Source organism: Python bivittatus, unplaced genomic scaffold (assembly GCF_059951505.1).
Source record: "Python bivittatus isolate LINGU-HERP-01145 unplaced genomic scaffold, Pbiv_v1 ctg000650_np1212, whole genome shotgun sequence".
NCBI lineage: Eukaryota > Metazoa > Chordata > Lepidosauria > Squamata > Pythonidae > Python > Python bivittatus.
Genome location: NW_028277093.1, coordinates 246034 through 263709, shown reverse-complemented (window position 1 = coordinate 263709; position 17676 = coordinate 246034). Strand labels below are relative to the sequence as shown.

Here is a 17676-nt window from a genome sequence, read left to right as displayed (position 1 = left end):
CAGAAATCACGCCAGGCAAGAAGCCGAGAAGCCTGGTCCGTCCCTTCGGCGCGGCACCCGGAGTAGCGCTGCGGCTGAATTCCCTCGGGCGGAGAGGGGGCAGCTCGGGCGCCGCGGATCGAGGCCGCCGGGCCCTTCGCTGGCGACGGCCGACCCATTTTGGGGGCCCCGTCCGAAAGTGAACTCTGCCCCTCCCCACTCCACCCCCGGGGAGGAAAGGAGAGAAGGGGGGGGCCTTTGCCAGGAGGAAAAGGGAGCCTTCCCACCGCTGCCCCTCCACAGGGGCTTAACCGAAAGCAGCGGAGCACCAGTGGGAAATGATGTGGGGAACACGGGAAAACAACAAAGCCGTCCAAGCCTTGCTCGTTTCATCCTCATCCAAAGGTCATTTCATTAGAGGCCGGCCTGCAAGAGCAAGAATTGCACACCACCCGGAGATCTTGGACAGGAGGAAAGGGTCTGATTCTGAGAACAGCAACAGGATTCCTGAGGGCGGAAAAGCCTGTTTTCTCTTCTCAGCACTGCTTGAACAGCCTCCCCCCCCTCCCGCCCCCGCTGAGTCCTTCCTCTTTCGAAGCCCACAACTTCCCACCCACCCAGACTTTCCCAGCCTGTGGGCCCCACCCATTACCGCCTCTTCCCTCCAGAAGAGTTTCACTGCCGCTTTCCGGCCTGTGGACCAGGGTGCTGACACCCACCCCCCACCCTTGGGGTGCTGAACTACTCTTCCATCATCCCCAGCAGCCATGTGGTAGAGCCCTTCTAGGATTCTGCAGGCGAGACCACAGAGGGAGGGGTCACTCTTGGTTTCCATGCTCTAAGCCGTTTCAGGCGTCAAGGAGCGATGGGTTCTGGAGTCCTTTCTCTGCAGGGCAGCGCTTCCGGGAACACCTACGCCCAATTCCACCGGGAGAAACGGGCTCCATGCGCCTGTTCCCCTGCCAGGTCCTTCTGTCCAAAAGGGCACAAAGACTTAATTGGTCCCCGTTTAACTACCAGGCCCCCCAAACAGAGTCAGATCTTACTCTCCCCCTTTCAGGTGGAGGCCCCAGAGACAAAAGCCGGCTAAATTCAGCTTCGCCTCATCGCTCTTCTGCCTGAGCCTCCCCGTCCAGACCCTCCTCTGATCGCTATGGGGCGGGATGTTAGAACTTGTCCTTCTCTCGCCTTGCAGCATCAAGCCAGAGGCAGGAAATAAATTCACACTCATTTACTTTGGCACATCCTGTACGCGCTTTAAACTTTTAATAATTGAATTAGCATTAAGGACCTTGGAGAACCTCTGCAGTTAAGCCATTTTACAGGCATCTCTCTAACACTGCTTGCAGCCTAGTAATTCGTCTCTTAGATTCCTTCTACTATGTTACCATTTTACGCGGATATATTAGTTCCTTTTAAGCGCCTTTACACGAGTGCATATACTCTGCCCGTTGTTGGCAATAAAGATTTGTTCCCCCCTCCCCCCCCGTTTCACTTCTCTGCCGGACCCTGGGCAACCAGAGGCAGCAAGTCCAAGGTGCTCGTTGACTTCGGTGGGATCCCCTCCCAGGGAAGGAGGTGGGATTCGGACCCGGGGTTGCTTCTGTGCTGAAGCACGGCGGGAACCGCTGCGGTTCCTCCAGGGTGAGGGTTAGGGTTTTGGCTACACGTTAAAATAACCGAGTGAACTCTCTCTTCTGGGGCTGCCAGCAGTTGCACCCAGCGGTGCCTTGGGGTGAAATAAATCCACCTGGTGGCAATGAGGCACCAGCAGAAGATGCCTCCGGAAGGGAGGAGGGGCAGCGGGTGCCAGGGGTCGGACTCCTCTCCAGCCCCTCCCCTTTCCAGGGACAAATCCTGTTCCGCTCCGTGGGACTGAGCACCAGAGAATGAAACAGCCGCCTCCTCGCCCCCCGCCCCGCCACTGGGGAAAATGACTTTCCCTGCTCAGTTTGGGGAGGGGAGGGGGAACGCCAATGATTGGGGGGGGTCTTCCCAGCTGGGCTTCCGGGCTCCTGCCAATCCATGGATGGGGGAGGAAACGGGAACTTCTTGCCAGGGTCTTCCTCAGGTTGGGGGGCAAGTTCAGTCTGAGGAGAAAGGAAGAGAACCAAGGGTGACCCCAAAGCAACCCCACACAGTGGGGGTCCTGCCTGCTCTGCCCCATGCTCCCACCATTTCTGATTTCTCCCTCATCCCAGAGGGATCGTGGTTCCTTGCAGCCCATCCCAGCTCGCCTGGCCTCCTCTCCCTCCCCCCCAAAATCTGGGCCTCAGCTTTGTTTCTCATTTGGAGAGGCCCTGCCAGCAAGCCAAGCTGCAGGAGGGGGCAGCTGATGAGTTCCAAAGGATGACTGGGCATTTCACCTGCCAGAAGGAAGGGGAGACGGAGGACCTTAGACAATCTAAGCCCTCACAAGCTGAAGTGCAGGGAAGGCAGACGGGGGGTGGGGGGTGGGCAGGGACACAGGGCTCTCTGGGCTGTGGTTATCCCACCTAATCCCCCCCAGGATGATCTCCCTCCCTCCCTCCTGCCTACCTCTGCTCACGGCCTGGAGAGAGAGAAGCCCCAGGGTGAGCCCCAGGATCATGAAGACCCCTCCCACTGCAATCGCTGAGCCAAACAGGAAGTTCTCCAGGAGCTTCGAGGCGATGGGGTCTTTGGGGACTGCAGAGAAAGCAGAAGGAGGGGGTCAGTTTGGGAGGGGGCTCTCAGGAGCCTGGGGGGAGGTGGGAGACTGTGGCTCACCCCAGTAGGCCATGCTGTCGAACTTGTCCCCTGGGCCCTTAACGGTGCAGCTGTAGACGTCATCCGCCTGGGGAGTCACCTCCAAGTAGGAGAATATCTGGAAGTCCAGCCCTTGGATGGGATAGACTTGGGTGGAGGAGACACCTGGGGTCAGCACCTGGTCGTGGAAGGCCCAGCTGATCTTGGCCACGGGAGGGAAGATGTTTCTCACAGAACAGACCAGGATGTTGGGCTGGCCCAGCTGGAGGGGCTGAAGGGTGAAGACCTCCACGTGGGGGATTCCTGGGGAAGAAGGCTGAGTAAGTTCCCCAGAGGGACTGGGGAGGACACCATGGGATTAAAACGTTTTTCCTGAGGGCCAGAATCACGAACAGAAGGAGAGGCCTCCTCCCTGCATAAAAGACCTGCCTTCAAACCCACAAGCCAGGCCCCCTCCCACAGGTACCTACCCAGGCCTTAGGACTGTCTAAGGTCCCCCAAAGGCATTAGGGGGCAAGCTGGGCCTCTACCACAGGAAGAACTTTTTCTGGGGCTCCCCTCCCCATTAATGGAATTTCCTCCCCAGAATCACTTGACTGGCACCCACATTTATTTATTAATCAATCACATTTATATGGCCGCCCATCTCTCAAAAAGCGACTCTGGGTGGCATGCAACAAACATTGGCATCCTGTTGGCACCAGGTAAGCACCTTTCAATTTCCCAGGGTTTAATGGCACTTTTAATTGCACTTTAATTTGTATTGTTACGGATTCTGAATCACACCCTGCTGCTGCTTCGTTTATGTGGTGTTTTCATCTTGCATTTCTTTTGATTTTTTCGCTTTTGTTTTTACTCAAATTGTGTGTGTGTGTTTTTCTAGTGTATTTTACTGTAAATCACCCAGTGACCTTTGGTGGTCTCAAATTGTTAATAAACAGATAAATAAAAGGGAGAAACATTAAGTAATGGAGGGGAGGTCCTTCCTGGATGGCGTGGCCCGGGGATATGGTGCGAGTCAAGGAGGAGGCATCTGCACTGGAGGCTCAGCAGGACCGAGCGCGCGAACGGGCTCCGGAAAGGGCTGCGGCTTCCAGAGGACAGGGCAGAGGCCAGCAAGGATGGCAAAACACCCCTCTTCCCCTTCTCCTCCCTAGAACCGAAGCAAGCCCAGAATCAAAGGCAGAGGAAGGAGCTGCGGGAGGGAAACTGGCTCCCTCTGACGCTGTCTGCACAGAGGTGCATTCAGACAGCTTGTTGGGCCGAGGCTGCCTGATCTGGGGGGGCCCCAGGAGTCCCCGCTGGGCGAGGCTGCTCTTAGAAGGCTGAGCGGGGGAGCTTTCCTGGGGGGCAGTCTCAGCTGGCCTTGGAATGAAGAGAGGTGGTTTTGGCCTGAGGCAGCTCCTGGTCTCGCCTTTGGGGTTTAGATGGAAAGCTGCCAGCCCCCCCGCCCCCCCCGCAAATGGGCAACCACCTCTTGGCAGCATTCATGCAAGCAGGTGAGGTCAAGAGCTAATGGGGGCTGAGGGTGGACAGCCTAACGGTCCCTGGGGGAAACCGCCCCCTCGAAAGAGTCTGCAGAGTTTGCGGCCCTGTCGCACCGGAAGGGTGCCTCCATCCACGCTGCCTGCAATCGCACAACGCTCCTAGCCAGGCTGGGACCCAGCAGCTCCCTTCATACAAGACACGCGGCTGGTTGCTGCTCACCGCAGCCTGGCCCTGAGCAGCTCAGAGGGTTGCATTCGCTCAGCTTCAGCCAGGGCCCCCCCATCCAGGCAGAGAAATTGGGGCAGCCGCAGAGGAAGGGCCAGCTGCTCAGCGCCCTACCTCTGGCCTCGGGGATCTGAATCTGGATGTATTTGTCTGAAAACTTGGTGAGGACGGGCAGCACAGTGTCACAGATTGTCTTCATCGCCGCGATCTGCTGCTCGGTTGTCCGGTTCTGCACCGCCGGCTGGAGCTCGGGGAGGCGGGAGTCCCAGCGGCTGGCCGGGAAGTTGAACTGGAAGAGCAGGTTGTTGTCCAGCGTCTGGGCCAGGCCGTAAAGCGGGGAGTCCTTCTGGCAAAAAAACACCTCGGAGAAGAGGTGCGAAGGCTGCTCTGGAGATGACAGAGAGGAGGAAGAGGAAGATGCAGACTGAGGACCTTCGCCCTGGCTGATTTGCACAGCCACAGAGGCAGCGCCCAGAGCCATCATGTGGTTGGCGCCCAAGGGGCTTACAAGAACCAGCCCCCGTGCCCAGGTCACCATGCACGACCACGTATCTGGCTCATTTAACCAACTGTGGTTCAGGGCTGCCCGCAGAGTGCGGACAAAGCCGTCGCGATGGTGCAGTCGAAGCTCTGCCACAGACACGGCGTGTGTAAAAAACAGGCAGGGCTTTGATCGTCCCGTTTTGGCTGCCATCTTGACTTTCCTGACCACTGCTGTGGTCGAGGGACCGTGGCTCAGTGCAGCGCGAGCACCTTCACCGGGCTGACAGTTCGGGAAAAGGTGTCGCAGCTGCAGGAGGGAACTGATTCCGCCTGACGTGCCGGCTGGGAGCAGCAGATCAGCCCCATGCAAGTCAAATAAATGCAGTACAAGAGAAGAGAAAAGTGGCGGGGGGGGGGGTGAGATTGACAGAATAGTACTGTAATATAAAAGCAGTGTTTAGTCTTAGTTGACTTGATCAGTTGTAATGTTTGATTGCACCAATCTTCTAGCACTATTTTTATGTCTCTTTATTATATCTCATCACACATTTTCTTAAAATTCGGCTCTGTGGCTCCAGAGCCCCCACCACATTCTCTCTGCCCCAATGGGCTGCCAGGCCCTGGAGACAGACAGACAGACAGACATATTTCTAAGGTGTGGCATTTGGGGCTCCAGCATGCATCAATCTTGGTGCCCCCAAATGGATTGGGGGAGGCTTGGCTTCCTGGCAGTTGCAGTCCCAACGCCTCTGAAAGGCGTGGGGTTGGGAAGGCCTGTCTGGGACCAAGTAAATTGTCTTGGAATCCACCCCCCATTTTCTGTCATTTAGCTGGGCCTCCACCCACCTGTCCCCCACGATGGCATTTTTCCTCTCTCGACTGAGGGCCTGGCGGGTGGGACAAAACCTCCCTCGGAAGGCTGCATTTACACAGCATCCTTTTCTGAGTTAACCCACCTTCTGGCTTTGCATAACACATGGAACTTACACTTGCTCCCCTCCCGCCCCTCTACAAGTTGCTCCCCTGGTCATCAGGCAGAGTTTTCCCCTGCTGGGTCTTCACCAACCCCGGGGCCAGATGCAGCCAGAGACCCCCAGAATGGCTGAAGCCGGGGGAAGGCTTTCTACCCCGGGAGAAAGAAATGGCGAAGCGCCTTCCGACGTGACCTTCTTGCCTGACGAAAACTCCCCGTTCCTTTCTTTAAAGCGAAAACGAAAGCTCGGTCGCTCCGCAATTCAGCCGAGGAGAAGTGGCGAGCGGGGGGCGAAGGCGACGTCCGAGATCCCTGCACGTAAGGGGGGACTCTGGGCTTCTGGGGGAAGGCAGGTCAGCAGCGGGAGGGCGTCCTGCTCCCCCCACGGCCCAGGTGCTCGAAGGCCTCTCCAAGGCAAACCTCGAAGCGGCAGGAGCAGGAGGAGAGCCGAAGGGCAGCCTGGCCCGGGCCCAACCGGGCGCCGCTCGCGGAAGCTGGGGCGAGGTTGCACGGTGGGGCGGAAGGGCTGCTGCCGGCCAGGGTCCGGGGAGAACAGCCCCGCACGAGCGACGGGAGGGGCGCAGCGCCGCCTGCCCGGCTGCTCCCCCTTCCGCGCAACAGGGTGCCTGCCCGGCGCTCCGCGGCCGGGTTCGCACAACCAGCGAAGCGTGTCCGGGCAAGCTCCCCTTGGAGGGTGGCGGGGAGCTTCGCCTGCTGGGCGAACGCGGCCTCTTCTGTCTCGTGCCAGGCCAAGGACGGGAACCCGAGAAATAGCCGAATTCGGTGCCCGTCCGCATCGAGCCTTCGTGTGAACGCGGCACGGTGGCGCGTCTCCCGCTCTGGCAGGCAGTTCGCAGCTTCGCTGCAGCCCGCGTTTTCCCCTACCTTCAGCTGTAGCTGTTGCTGTTGCTGTTGCTGTTGCCGTCGCCGCCCAGATCAAAGCCACGGCCGGCAGCGCCCAGCGGCAGCGCCCGGGACCCATCTTCTTGCCCGCCTGCCTGCCTGCCTGCCTGCCTGCCCGCTCGCCCAGCGCCTTTCTCGGCCCCCGGGGGGATCCACCCGCACCGGGGCCGCCTCCTGGGGCGGCCAGCCAATCCGCTTCCCTTGCGCGCCACGGTCACCTGTTGCCAAGGGGAAGCCCGCGGGTTTCGGCTCCGAAGTGGAGATAGCACAACTCGGCGACCGGGCGCCGCTGGCCCTGGACGAGCAAGCCGGCGAGCAGGTGGGCGAGGCGGGCGCGGAGTTGACGGCCGCCGCAGGGAAGGGAGACCGGGAGTTTGGTTAAGGACCCCCAACGGCCCACGCGGCTTTTCCTCGAGTCAAGGACGCCGGAGCAACCGGATCTCCTCTTTTGATGGAGGGGCCAGTTTGGCTGAGGAGGGCAATGCAGGGACGGAGTCTGTGACAAAGGCCGCGGGGGTCCTGGTGGGGAAGGTGGGCAAAGGAAGGCACGTGCTGCCAGCATGCCAGGGATGAGAGCTGGCCGAGCATCTGCACCCAGGAGCAGCTGACCTCAGCCTGCAAGAGGTCGTAGAGCTGCCTGCAGCAAGGTGCCCTCCCAGACTTAATCCTTCCACACGGTTACCACAAGAGGAGTTGTCACAAAGTTAGAGGGGGTAGCAAACACCCTAGACAGCAGCATCTACTTTCAGGAGACTCTTGACGAGTGGGAACATGGCTAGAAACCAGCAAGATAAATGTTGACAGGTACGAATACAAACTTTGATAGGCAAAACCGAAAATATGGCTATAGGGTGCTGGGGCGCAGGGGAAGGTACAGGGCAACAGGAGATGTGGAAAGAATCTTGATGAACATGAGCCAGGAGTGTGATGCAGCTGCAAAAAAAGCCAATGCAATCCTTGGCTGGATGGAGAAAAGTCATTGTGCGTCTCTACTCAGCATTGTCAGGCCACACCTAGAATGCTGCATCCAGTTCTGGGCACCACATCTCAGGAAGGGTATTGACAACCTGGAGCCCGTCCAGCGGGGAGCGGCCATGTGATGCAGAGCTTTGAAGGAAAAACTCAGGGGAACGATGGCCTGTGCTTAGCCCAGAGAAGAGAAGACTGTGGGGAGGTGTAACGACCTGCAGCCTCAGTAACTCTCCTTGCAACCAATAATGGTTCAAAAGAAAGTTCATTTACTGAGAACAAGTGTACAGTTCCAAAGCATTGCTAAGACTGAGCCCGCATGTGCCAAAAGTTGCATTTACCTTTTTTTCCCTTCCCCCGTGCACCCCCGCAACTCCCAGACTTCTCACACTCACCCGCTGGTAGACCCTGAGCGTTCTTCTTCAGTCTCTGATAAGAGTCCCTCTGCCTCTGACGGCCATTCGTTCCCAGGTGCCTCCAGTACTCCCCCTCCGTGTCTTCTAACGGCAGCCAGCTGCAAGTGAAGTGGCTAATTCATTGCAGGGATTCTGACAGGAGGCAGGATCGCCACCCCAGCGTCTGCAGGGCTTCACGCAGAAGGAGGGGCAGAAGATAAATCAGAAACAGGCTTCGATCCAAAGGAAGTCGGTTTCAGACGGGCATCAGGAAACAGAAGGCTGGGGAAGCTGCCAATCACTCAACAGGAGCTAAGAGGAGCTGCTCTGGCCGAAGGGAGGCGGGGAGGGGGCGGGGCCGTCAGGCTGGAGGAGGGCTGGGGGACACCCACTCGCACACAGGCACCCCGCGCCCTTGGAAGGGAAGGAGAAGCTCCAGGCCGGGGTCTGTGTTCAGATGCCTCATCTTCGGGGACGCTCGCTTGCTCGCTCGCTCGCTCACTCACTCGCTTTCTCTCTGGTTCCGGCCCCTGGGAAACCTCTCGGGGAATCTGCCTCTGTTTTGAAATCCGAAGTTCGTTGCCTTTTGCCGTAAGTAAAGCCTGGTGAGTCCACAGCAGCTCCATCCTGACCCGGGAGCCCCGATCAGGCCCAGCGGATCTGCGCTGCCAAAGTGCCCCAGGAAGACGGAGGTCTGAGATGCTCTGTGGGAATCCCTTCAGCCGCCCGGCCGTCATTCAGCACCCAGCTCAAAGGAAGTTTTCAGACTTGGCATAAAGCTAATTTCTTAAACCACAGGAGCAGTGCAAATGGGGCCCGGGCTGCTGGTCTCTGGCCACACTCCTCAGGCCACTCAGACCAGCAGGAATGCAACCGAGCCGGTTTCCCTTTTCCACTGTTACTCTCCCCATCCTCATCGCCACTGTCAAGATGGGCAGTTTACGGGTGAGTCGAACCTCTTTCATGAGGCAGTGGCAAGGAGGAGGAGTCTGCTCAAGGCCTCTCCTTCTTCCAGGATGGAAGATGGGTGATGACAGCCGGAAAGTACTACGTAACCCATAGCCTGCATCATGCACACAGGCCAGGAGGGAGGCAGGGCTGAATAGTCTGGGAGAGTCGAGACCCCAGGTTAATGGGACGTGGCATTCATTTGGAAGTGGAAAAGGCTAAAATACGAGCCCCCTTCCACTGCCCCAGGGAAGGTCCCGACTCCCAGCACCTCCTTGGGGCTGATTTCCCAGGCACCGATCCTGCCCATTCGCTTCTCGGAGCCCCTTCCCATTTCGCTCAGTCCTTTGAGTCACTAGAACGAGGATGGAGTATGTGGTGTCTGCCAGGAAGCAGAACAAGGCAGAGCGTTGTCTGTTGGGAGCTGGGTTGTTTCCTTGCAAATGCCCCCGACCCTTCTAGGCCTTGGGCATGGGGGGGGAGGGAGGGTCCCAGCTTTTGGTGTGCGCCAGCTTGGCCCGCCGGCCCCAATCAGGTTTATTGTAGTTTGGGGTGCCTGTTTCGGGTTGGACATTTTGTTTCGCCTTGAACTGTTCCCGCCTCCTTTCTTGGTTCTCCTGACCGAGGTGCTGAGGGCTGGTCAAGGGGGGGGGTCTGTTTTTTTTGGGGCTTTGGAGTTTGTAGACTGGGTTTATCTCCCTGGGTCAGCTGGTCTCTCCCACAGCCAGACTTCTCAGACTTCCTTTCAAATGGAGGTCCTTTCCCTAGTCTGTCAGCCTCCTTCTGATGCCTAAAGGGGTCTGTGCCCACTGGCATCCTGCTGACATCTTGCCCTCTGGCTGTTGCCCCTGGACCTTACCAGCACCTTTCCCTGGGACCCCCATTGCAACCTCCATGTCCTCCTCTGCAGGGGTGGTGTTCTAACTTTGCCCCCCCCAGAGACATCCATCTTAGGTGACCCCCCCAGCTATACCCTGGCTGTGTTACAGATAAGGGGCCTGTGGGAGTGTCTACAGGAGGGGGGGAGTCAAAAAAGTCAACATGGTGGTCGCATCCATGCAATTAAAGCTAACCTGCGGACATGGGAAGCTTGTGAGCTGAAGAAGGCAGAAGCATCTTCATGGTCTCCCCAGCAACTGATGGTCACAGATACAGTCAGGACCAGAAATATTAGAACAAGGATAACTGCTTTGGCATTTGGCCTCCGTACACCACCACATTGAAGTTGAAAGGAAACACACCCAGATGGGAGCGAAGTCAGGACTTTCAGCTGTAATTCAAGAGGTCTGACAAAAGTGGGGCACTAACCATTCAGGAAGTACAGCCAGTGGCGTACACACACCCCCATCATTGGTGGCTCATAAGTAATGGAAGGAATGGCTGACAAGCAGCTGCATGGCCAGGTGCGGCCTCTTTCCTGGGTTGTTGTTGTTCAGTCTTTAAGTCGTGTCCAACTCTTCGTGACCCCATGAACCATATTGCGCCAGGCCTTCCTGTCCTTCACTGCCTCCCTGAGTTTGCTCAGTTTCATGCTCATTGCTTCAGTGATCCTATCTAACCATCTCATCCTCTGCCGTCCTCTTCTCCTTTTGCCTTCAATCTTTCCCAGCATCAGGGTCTTCTCCAAAGAGATCTCTCTTCGCATTAGGTGACCAAAGTATCTGAGCTTGAGCTTCATTATCAGTCCTTCCAATGAGCAATCAGGGTTGATTTCCTTTAAGATTGACTGGTTTGACCTCCTAGCAGTCCAGGGGACTCTCAAGAGTCTTCTCCAGCACCACAGTTCAAAGGCATCAATTCTTCGGCGCTCAGCCTTCTTTATGGTCCAGCTCTCACAGCCATACATTACTACCGGAAAAACCATAGCTTTGACTATGCGGATCTTTGTCGGCAAGGTGACGTCTCTGCTTTTTAATATGCTATCTAGGCTTGCCATAGCTTTCCTCCCAAGGAGCAAGCGTCTTTTAATTTCATGGCTGCAGTCTCCGTCTGCGGTGATCTTGGAGCCCAAATAAATGAAGTCTGTTACTGCTTCCATTTCTACCCCTTCTATTTGCCAGGAATTGATGGGTCCAAATGCCATGATCTTAGTTTTTTTAATGTTGAGTTTCAAGCCAGCTTTCGCACTCTCCTCTTTCACCCTCATCAAGAGGCTCTTTAGTTCTTCTTCACTTTCTGCCATTAGGGTGGTATCGTCCGCATATCTGAGGTTGTTGATGATTCTCCCTGCAATCTTAATTCCGGCTTGTGATTCTTCCAGCCTGGCATTTCTCATGATGTACTCTGCATATAGGTTAAATAAGCAGGGTGACAGTATACAGCCTTGTCGTACACCTTTCCCTATTTTGAACCAATCGGTTGTTCCGTGACCGGTTCTGACTGTTGCTTCTTGGCCCGCATACAGATTTCTCAGGAGAAAGGTAAGATGGTCTGGTACCCCCATCTCTTTAAGAATTTGCCAGAGTTTGTTGTGATCCACACAATCGAAGGCTTTTGCATAGTCAATGAAGCAGAAGTAGATGTTTTTCTGGAACTCTCGTGCTTTCTCCATGATCCAGCGAATGTTGGCGATTTGATCTCTAGTTCCTCTGCCTCTTCGAAACCCAGCTTGTACATCCGGTAGCTCTCGGTTCATGTAGAGCTGAAGCCCAGCCTGTAGGATTTTGAGCATAACCTTGCTAGCATGTGAAATGAGTGCAATTGTGCGATAGTTTGAGCATTCTTTGGCATTGCCCTTCTTTGGAATTGGAACGTAAACTGACCTTTTCCAATCCCGTGGCCACTGTTGCGTTTTCCAAACTTGCTGGCATATTGAGTGCAGCAATTTAACACCATCGTCTTTTAGTATTTTAAATAACTCAGCTGGAATACTGTCATCTCCACTAGCTTTGTTGTTAGCAATGCTTCCTAAGGCCCACTTGACTTCACTCTCTAGGATGTCTGGCTCAAGGTCAGTGACCACACCAGCATGGACATCAGGGACATTAAGATCTTTCTTGTATAGTTCTTCTGTGTATTCTTGCCACCTCTTCTTAATCTCTTCTGCTTCTGTTAGGTCCCTGCCTTTTTTGTCCTTTATCATGCCCATCTTTGCACTAAACGTTCCTTTGATATCTCCAATTTTCTTGAAGAGATCTCTAGTCTTCCCCATTCTATTGTTTTCCTCAATTTCTTTGCCCTGTTCATTTAAGAAGGCCTTCTTATCTCTCCTTGCTATTCTCTGGAAATCTGCATTCAGTTGCTTATATCTTTCCCTTTCACCCTTGCTTTTCACATTCCTTCTTTCCACAGCTATTTGTAAAGCCTCATCAGACAGCCATTTTGCTTTCTTGCATTTCTTTTTCCTTGGGATGGTTTTAGTTGCTGCCTCCTGTACAATGTTACGGACCTCCGTCCATAGTTCTTCAGGCACTCTGTCTACCAAATTTGATCCTCTAAATCTATTCATCACCTTCACTGTGTACTCACAAGGAACATGATCTAAGTCATACCTGAGTGGTCTAGTGGTTTTCCCTACATTCTTCAATTTAAGCCTAAATTTTGCAGTAAGAAGCTCATGATCTGAGCCACAGTCAGCTCCTGGTCTTGTTTTTGCTGTCTGTATAGAGCTTCTCCATCTTTGGCTGCAAAGTATATAATCAATCTGGTTTCGGTATTGACCATCTGGTGATGTCCATGTGTAGAGTCGTCTCTTGTGTTGCTGGAAAAGAGTGTTTGCTATGACTAGCTTGTTCTCTTGACAGAACTCTATGAGCCTTTGCCCTGCTTCATTTTGTGCTCCAAGGCCAAACTTGCCTGTTATTCCGATTACTCCTTGACTTCCTACTTTAGCATTCCAATCCCCTATGATGAAAAGGACATCTTTTTTTGGTGCTAGTTCTAGAAGGTGTTGTAGGTCTTCATAGAAGCGGTCAACTTCAGCTTCTTCGGCATCGGTGGTTGGGGCATAGACTTGGATGACTGTGATGTTGAATGGTTTGCCTTGGATACGCACTGAGATCATTCTGTCGTTTTTGAGGTTGTACCCCATTACTGCCTTTCCCACTCTCTCATTGACTATGAGTGCAACTCCATTTCTTCTAAGGGTTTCTTGGCCACAGTAGTGGCCAGATATAATGGTCACCCGAATTAAATTCACCCATTCCCGTCCATTTCAGTTCGCTGATTCCCAAGATGTCGACGTTCAGTCTTGTCATCTCATGTCTGACCACATCCAGCTTGCCTTGGTTCATAGATCTTACATTCCAGGTACCTATACAATATTGTTCTTTACAGCATCGGACCTTCTTTTCGCTTCCAGATACATCCACAGCTGAACGTCCTTTCGGCTTTGGCCCAGCCGCTTCACTCTTTCTGGAGCTACTTGGAAATGCCCTCCGCTCTTCCCCAGTAGCATATTGGACACCTTCCGACCTGAGGGGCTCATCTTCCGGCGTCATATCTTTTAGCCTTTTAACATTGTCCATGGGGTTTTCTTGGCAAGGATACTGGAGTGGGTTGCCATTTCCTTCTCCAGTGGACCACATTTTGTCAGAACTCTCTGTCATGACCTGTCCGTCTTGGGTGGCCCTGCACGGTATAGCTCATGGCTTCACTGAGTTACGCAAGCCCCTTCGCCATGACAAGGCAGTGATCCATGAAGGGGGTTTCCTGGGTATCCCATGACCAATCAAGCAGATCAAAGGCCTGGAGGTGGTTCTGGGTGTTACATCTGTATTTGGTAGCTGTCCACTGGGACTCTCAACATGAGGTCCAAAGAGGTGTCCATGCGAGTGAAGGAGGCCATCATTAGGCTGAGAAAACAAAACAAATCCATCAGAGAGATAGCAAAAACATTGGGAGTGGCCAATACCACAGTTTGGAACATCCTAAAAAAGAAGGAATTAACTGGCAAGCTCAGCAACAGCAAAAGGCCTGGAAGACCACAGAAGACGACTACAGTGGATGACCACAGAATTCGGCTTGTGGTGAAGAGGAGCCCTTTCACAACATCTAGCCAAGTCAAGAACGCTCTTGAGGAGGTAGGTATGTCCTTGTCAACATCTACAGTCAAGAGACAGCTTTATGAACGTAAATATAGAGGCTTCACAACAAGGTGCAAACCACTGGTAACACTCAAGAACAGAAAGGCCAGATTAGACTTTGCCAGCAAACACCTAAAAAAGCCTGCCCAGTTCTGGAATAAGATCCTTTGGACTGAGGAAACCAAGATTAACTTGCACCAGAATGATGGGAAGAGAAAAGTACGGAGAAGGAAAGGAACAGCTCATGATCCAAAGCATACCACATCATCTGTCAAACGTGGAGGCAGTGTTATGGCATGGGCACGTATGGCTGCCAATGGAACCGGGTCACTGGTGTTTATTGATGACCTGACTGCTGATAAAAGCAGCAGGATGAATTCTGAAGTGTATAAGGCTATATTTCTGCTCAGATTCAGCCAAATGCTGCCAAACCAATAGGACGCCACTTCATATTGCAGATGGATAATGACCCAAAACATACAGCAAAAGGTACCCAAGAGTTTCTCAAGGCAAAGAAGTGGGGTGTTCTTCAATGGCCAAGTCAGTCACCTGATCTCAAGCCAATAGAGCATGCTTTTCACTTACTGAAGACAAAACTGAAGGTGGAAAGACCCACAAACAAGGCCTGGCAAAGCATCGTGAGGGAGGAAACTCAGCATTTGGTCATGCCCACGGGTTCCAGACTTCAAGCAGTCAGGGACTGCAAAGGATTTTCATCCAGGTATTAAAGGCAATCCTTATGTTTGTAATGATGTTGGTTTGTTCCATTACTTATGAGCCACTAAGGATGGGTGTGTGTGTGTGTGTGCCACTGGCTGTACTTCCTGAATGGTTAGTGCCCCACTTTTGTCAGACCCCTTGAATTACAGCTGAAAGTCCTGACTTCGCTCCCACCTGGGTGTGTTTCCTTTCATCTTCAATGTGGTGGTGTACGGAGGCCAAATGCCAAAACAGTTACCCTTGTTCCAATATTTCTGGTCCTGACTGTAGACTCCCTCTGAACATGGAGGCTCCTCTGTGAATTTGCCCATGAATTATTGCACATCAAGAAAGGCAAGGAGGAGGTGTTGAGGGGAACCAAGCCTGAAAGCACCTCTTATTGCAGAAATTAACCTTAAGGAGCATGGAGAGGGGGAGAGAGAGCGCGCATACACGTACGTGCTTGCCATGGGGTTAGACTTTCACTTTCCCTTCGTGGTCCGCGTGGATGTTGGTTCTTCACTTTGTGTTCAAAAGCAGCAATGTGTCATGAAAAGAAGGATGCTGGAGGGAAGGCCACCGCCATCCAAGCAGCAGACTTGCTTGGGTCCACTTGCTCCCCTTGGGACGACGCAGGGGCACCTTGTTCCAGGTTCCAGAGTGGCCCTCCTGAATGGCCTTTTCTCCAGGTTTGGATGGGGCGTCAGGGAAGAGGAAAAGCCGTCTCTTCTTCCATCCTTGGCCAGGGTGGCTGAGAAAGCGTGGCCCCGCAGCTCCTGCTGCAGCAGGATGAACCTCTTGGCCCTTTCAGTCGGGGTTTTGCCCAGGATACGGCACTGTGAGGCCCCGGGTGCCTTGGCCAGGTCCCATGAGGATGGCAGAGGACTAGCAGCCAGGCCTTGTGGGGCTTTCGATACACCCGGTGGGGTTGGGCACCGGGCGTTGCTTGGGATGGCTCCTTCCTTTCCTGCTAGGGAAGGCCGTGCTGGGAAGGTTGCCGGCACTTGGGTCAGAGACCTCAGGAGCCCCAACGCTCGAGCTCGTCCCTTTAACACTGACTCAAAACAGCTTCATGGGGGGGGGAGGTCACTGTGCGCTGCAGGGGGGCCACCTGTGTGCTGACGATGCCCAGCTCTGTTGCTTGGAATCTCCCAACTCCAGCCCTGAATATCGCCCAGTCACAATCATGCGACGGATGGGATTAAATCCCTGCAAACGAGACCTGCGATGGGGCTGGTGATCCCTCCCAGGAGGAGGAGACGTTCCCCCTGCAGCTTTCCAGGTTGCTCTGTGACCCCCAGCTGCTGTTGGACTTGCAGGTGGTAAGGAGCGCTTCGGCAGAGTCGCGGCTACCGGTGGGACATAATGAGGACTGTCCGCCCTGGAGTACAACCCACTCCTGCAGTGGCCCTGTGGGAGACATTGTCTTCTGCTGGGTGGCCCCCAGGCAGGTGTGCTTGGTTCTCTTCCCCCCCATGCAGGTGTTTAGAAACAAGGCAAAGCCACATCTCTTTCACAAAGTTTGCAACTATTAATTAACGTTAAGGGCATTTTAGTTTTATTTCTATTGATTTTATTGTTCTGCCTTTTGTGTTTTGTTTTTACTGTAGCTTCAAGTGCTTGCATAAGCAAAAAGGTAGATATAAATGTGCTAATAATAAACTTTATTATTTTACTTAAGAGTCAGTGTACATTTAAAAAAATTGAAGCCCAAGCAGTAACAGGCCTGAGAAGTGGGGGGACTCCCCTGTCCTTGCCCACAGCGTAACAAGAAGGGACGTTCCCACCCAAGGGCCAATTGATCAGTTTCTTCCGTTGGTACAAAACCATGCAAACTGTCCCCTCCAGAGACTCTTAGTGGTTTCCAGTTCCAATAATGTCCCCACCATTCTCAACACCAGCCAATCAAAACACATAAAACGCATTAAGTAAAACGTGTTTTTTTTAAAGAATCCTTTCAACTGTGTCTGATTCTCAGACTGCCTGGACTAGTCCCTGCAGTTTTCTTGGCAAGGTTTTTCAGAAGTGCCTTGCCATTGCCTCCTTCCTAGGGCTGAGAGAAAGGGACTGGCCCAAGGTCGCCCAGCTGGCTTTGTGCCTAGGTCTCCCAGTTTCTAGCCTGATGCCTTAACCACGACACCAAACCGGCTCTCTTAAGACAAGATCTAGACGAGGTTTAATTTCCGCAAGACCAGCCTCACGTAGATTCCAGGACTTTCGCTTGGGCTGCCTGACAGACACGTAACCCTCAAATGCCCCCCAGCCACGCTTCTGCCAGTCCACGGGGTCAGAAATTAGGGGGAGCTCCGGTCTCGCTCCAGGACCCAGCAGTGCTTGGCAATTTACTCTGCACCCTTTATCCGGGTCTCTGGGAAGAAATGGCAACGGGAAAGCCCCCAATGGGGGACGGGGCAGAAATGGGGGCTTAGAGGGGTCAAGCAGCAGCAGCAGCAGCAGCAGCAGCAGCAGCAGCCAGTTATTCTTGTCTTTGCAGCAGGAAAAAAAGGGCAGCAGCCGAAGAAAGGAAGACACACCACGCTCGGCTGTGGCTTGCTGCAGAAGCTGTGCCTGGCTGCACGAGCCGCAAGCCGTCGCCGGCCGCCTGTGGGGCTCGGCGGCAACGGGGCTGCTCCCCCCGCAGAAGCGGCGCTGCACCGGCCAGGAAGCCACCGGCCCGCGGAGGAGCGGGCGGGGGGCTCCTTCCCGCTGACAGCTGGGGAGGGCGGAGGCGCGTCCTCCTGCCCTTCCGGTCCCCCAGGGCTCCCGCTGCGCCGCCCGGGCAAAGCCACCTGCGGGCGTCGGAGGTCACCTGGCCCGAGGCTTCTCAGCCTGGCTGGGAGCTCTGGGAGCCGAAGGCCCCCGC

General features: G+C 54.4%; 1 protein-coding gene across 1 annotated transcript; it reads right to left on the bottom strand.

Moving 5' to 3' along the window:
* Positions 1–1194: 1194 nt before the first annotated feature.
* Positions 1195–8879, bottom strand: LOC103055493 (class II histocompatibility antigen, M alpha chain). The gene is made up of 6 exons (XM_025175949.2): positions 8649–8879; positions 8143–8281; positions 4534–4806; positions 2728–3009; positions 2518–2646; positions 1195–2069 (listed from the first exon to the last, which is right to left on the bottom strand). Exons 1-6 carry the CDS (start codon positions 8877–8879, stop codon positions 2065–2067), a joined length of 1059 nt encoding a protein of 352 aa, XP_025031717.1. The 3' UTR covers positions 1195–2064.
* Between the last annotated feature and the right edge of the window lie 8797 nt (positions 8880–17676).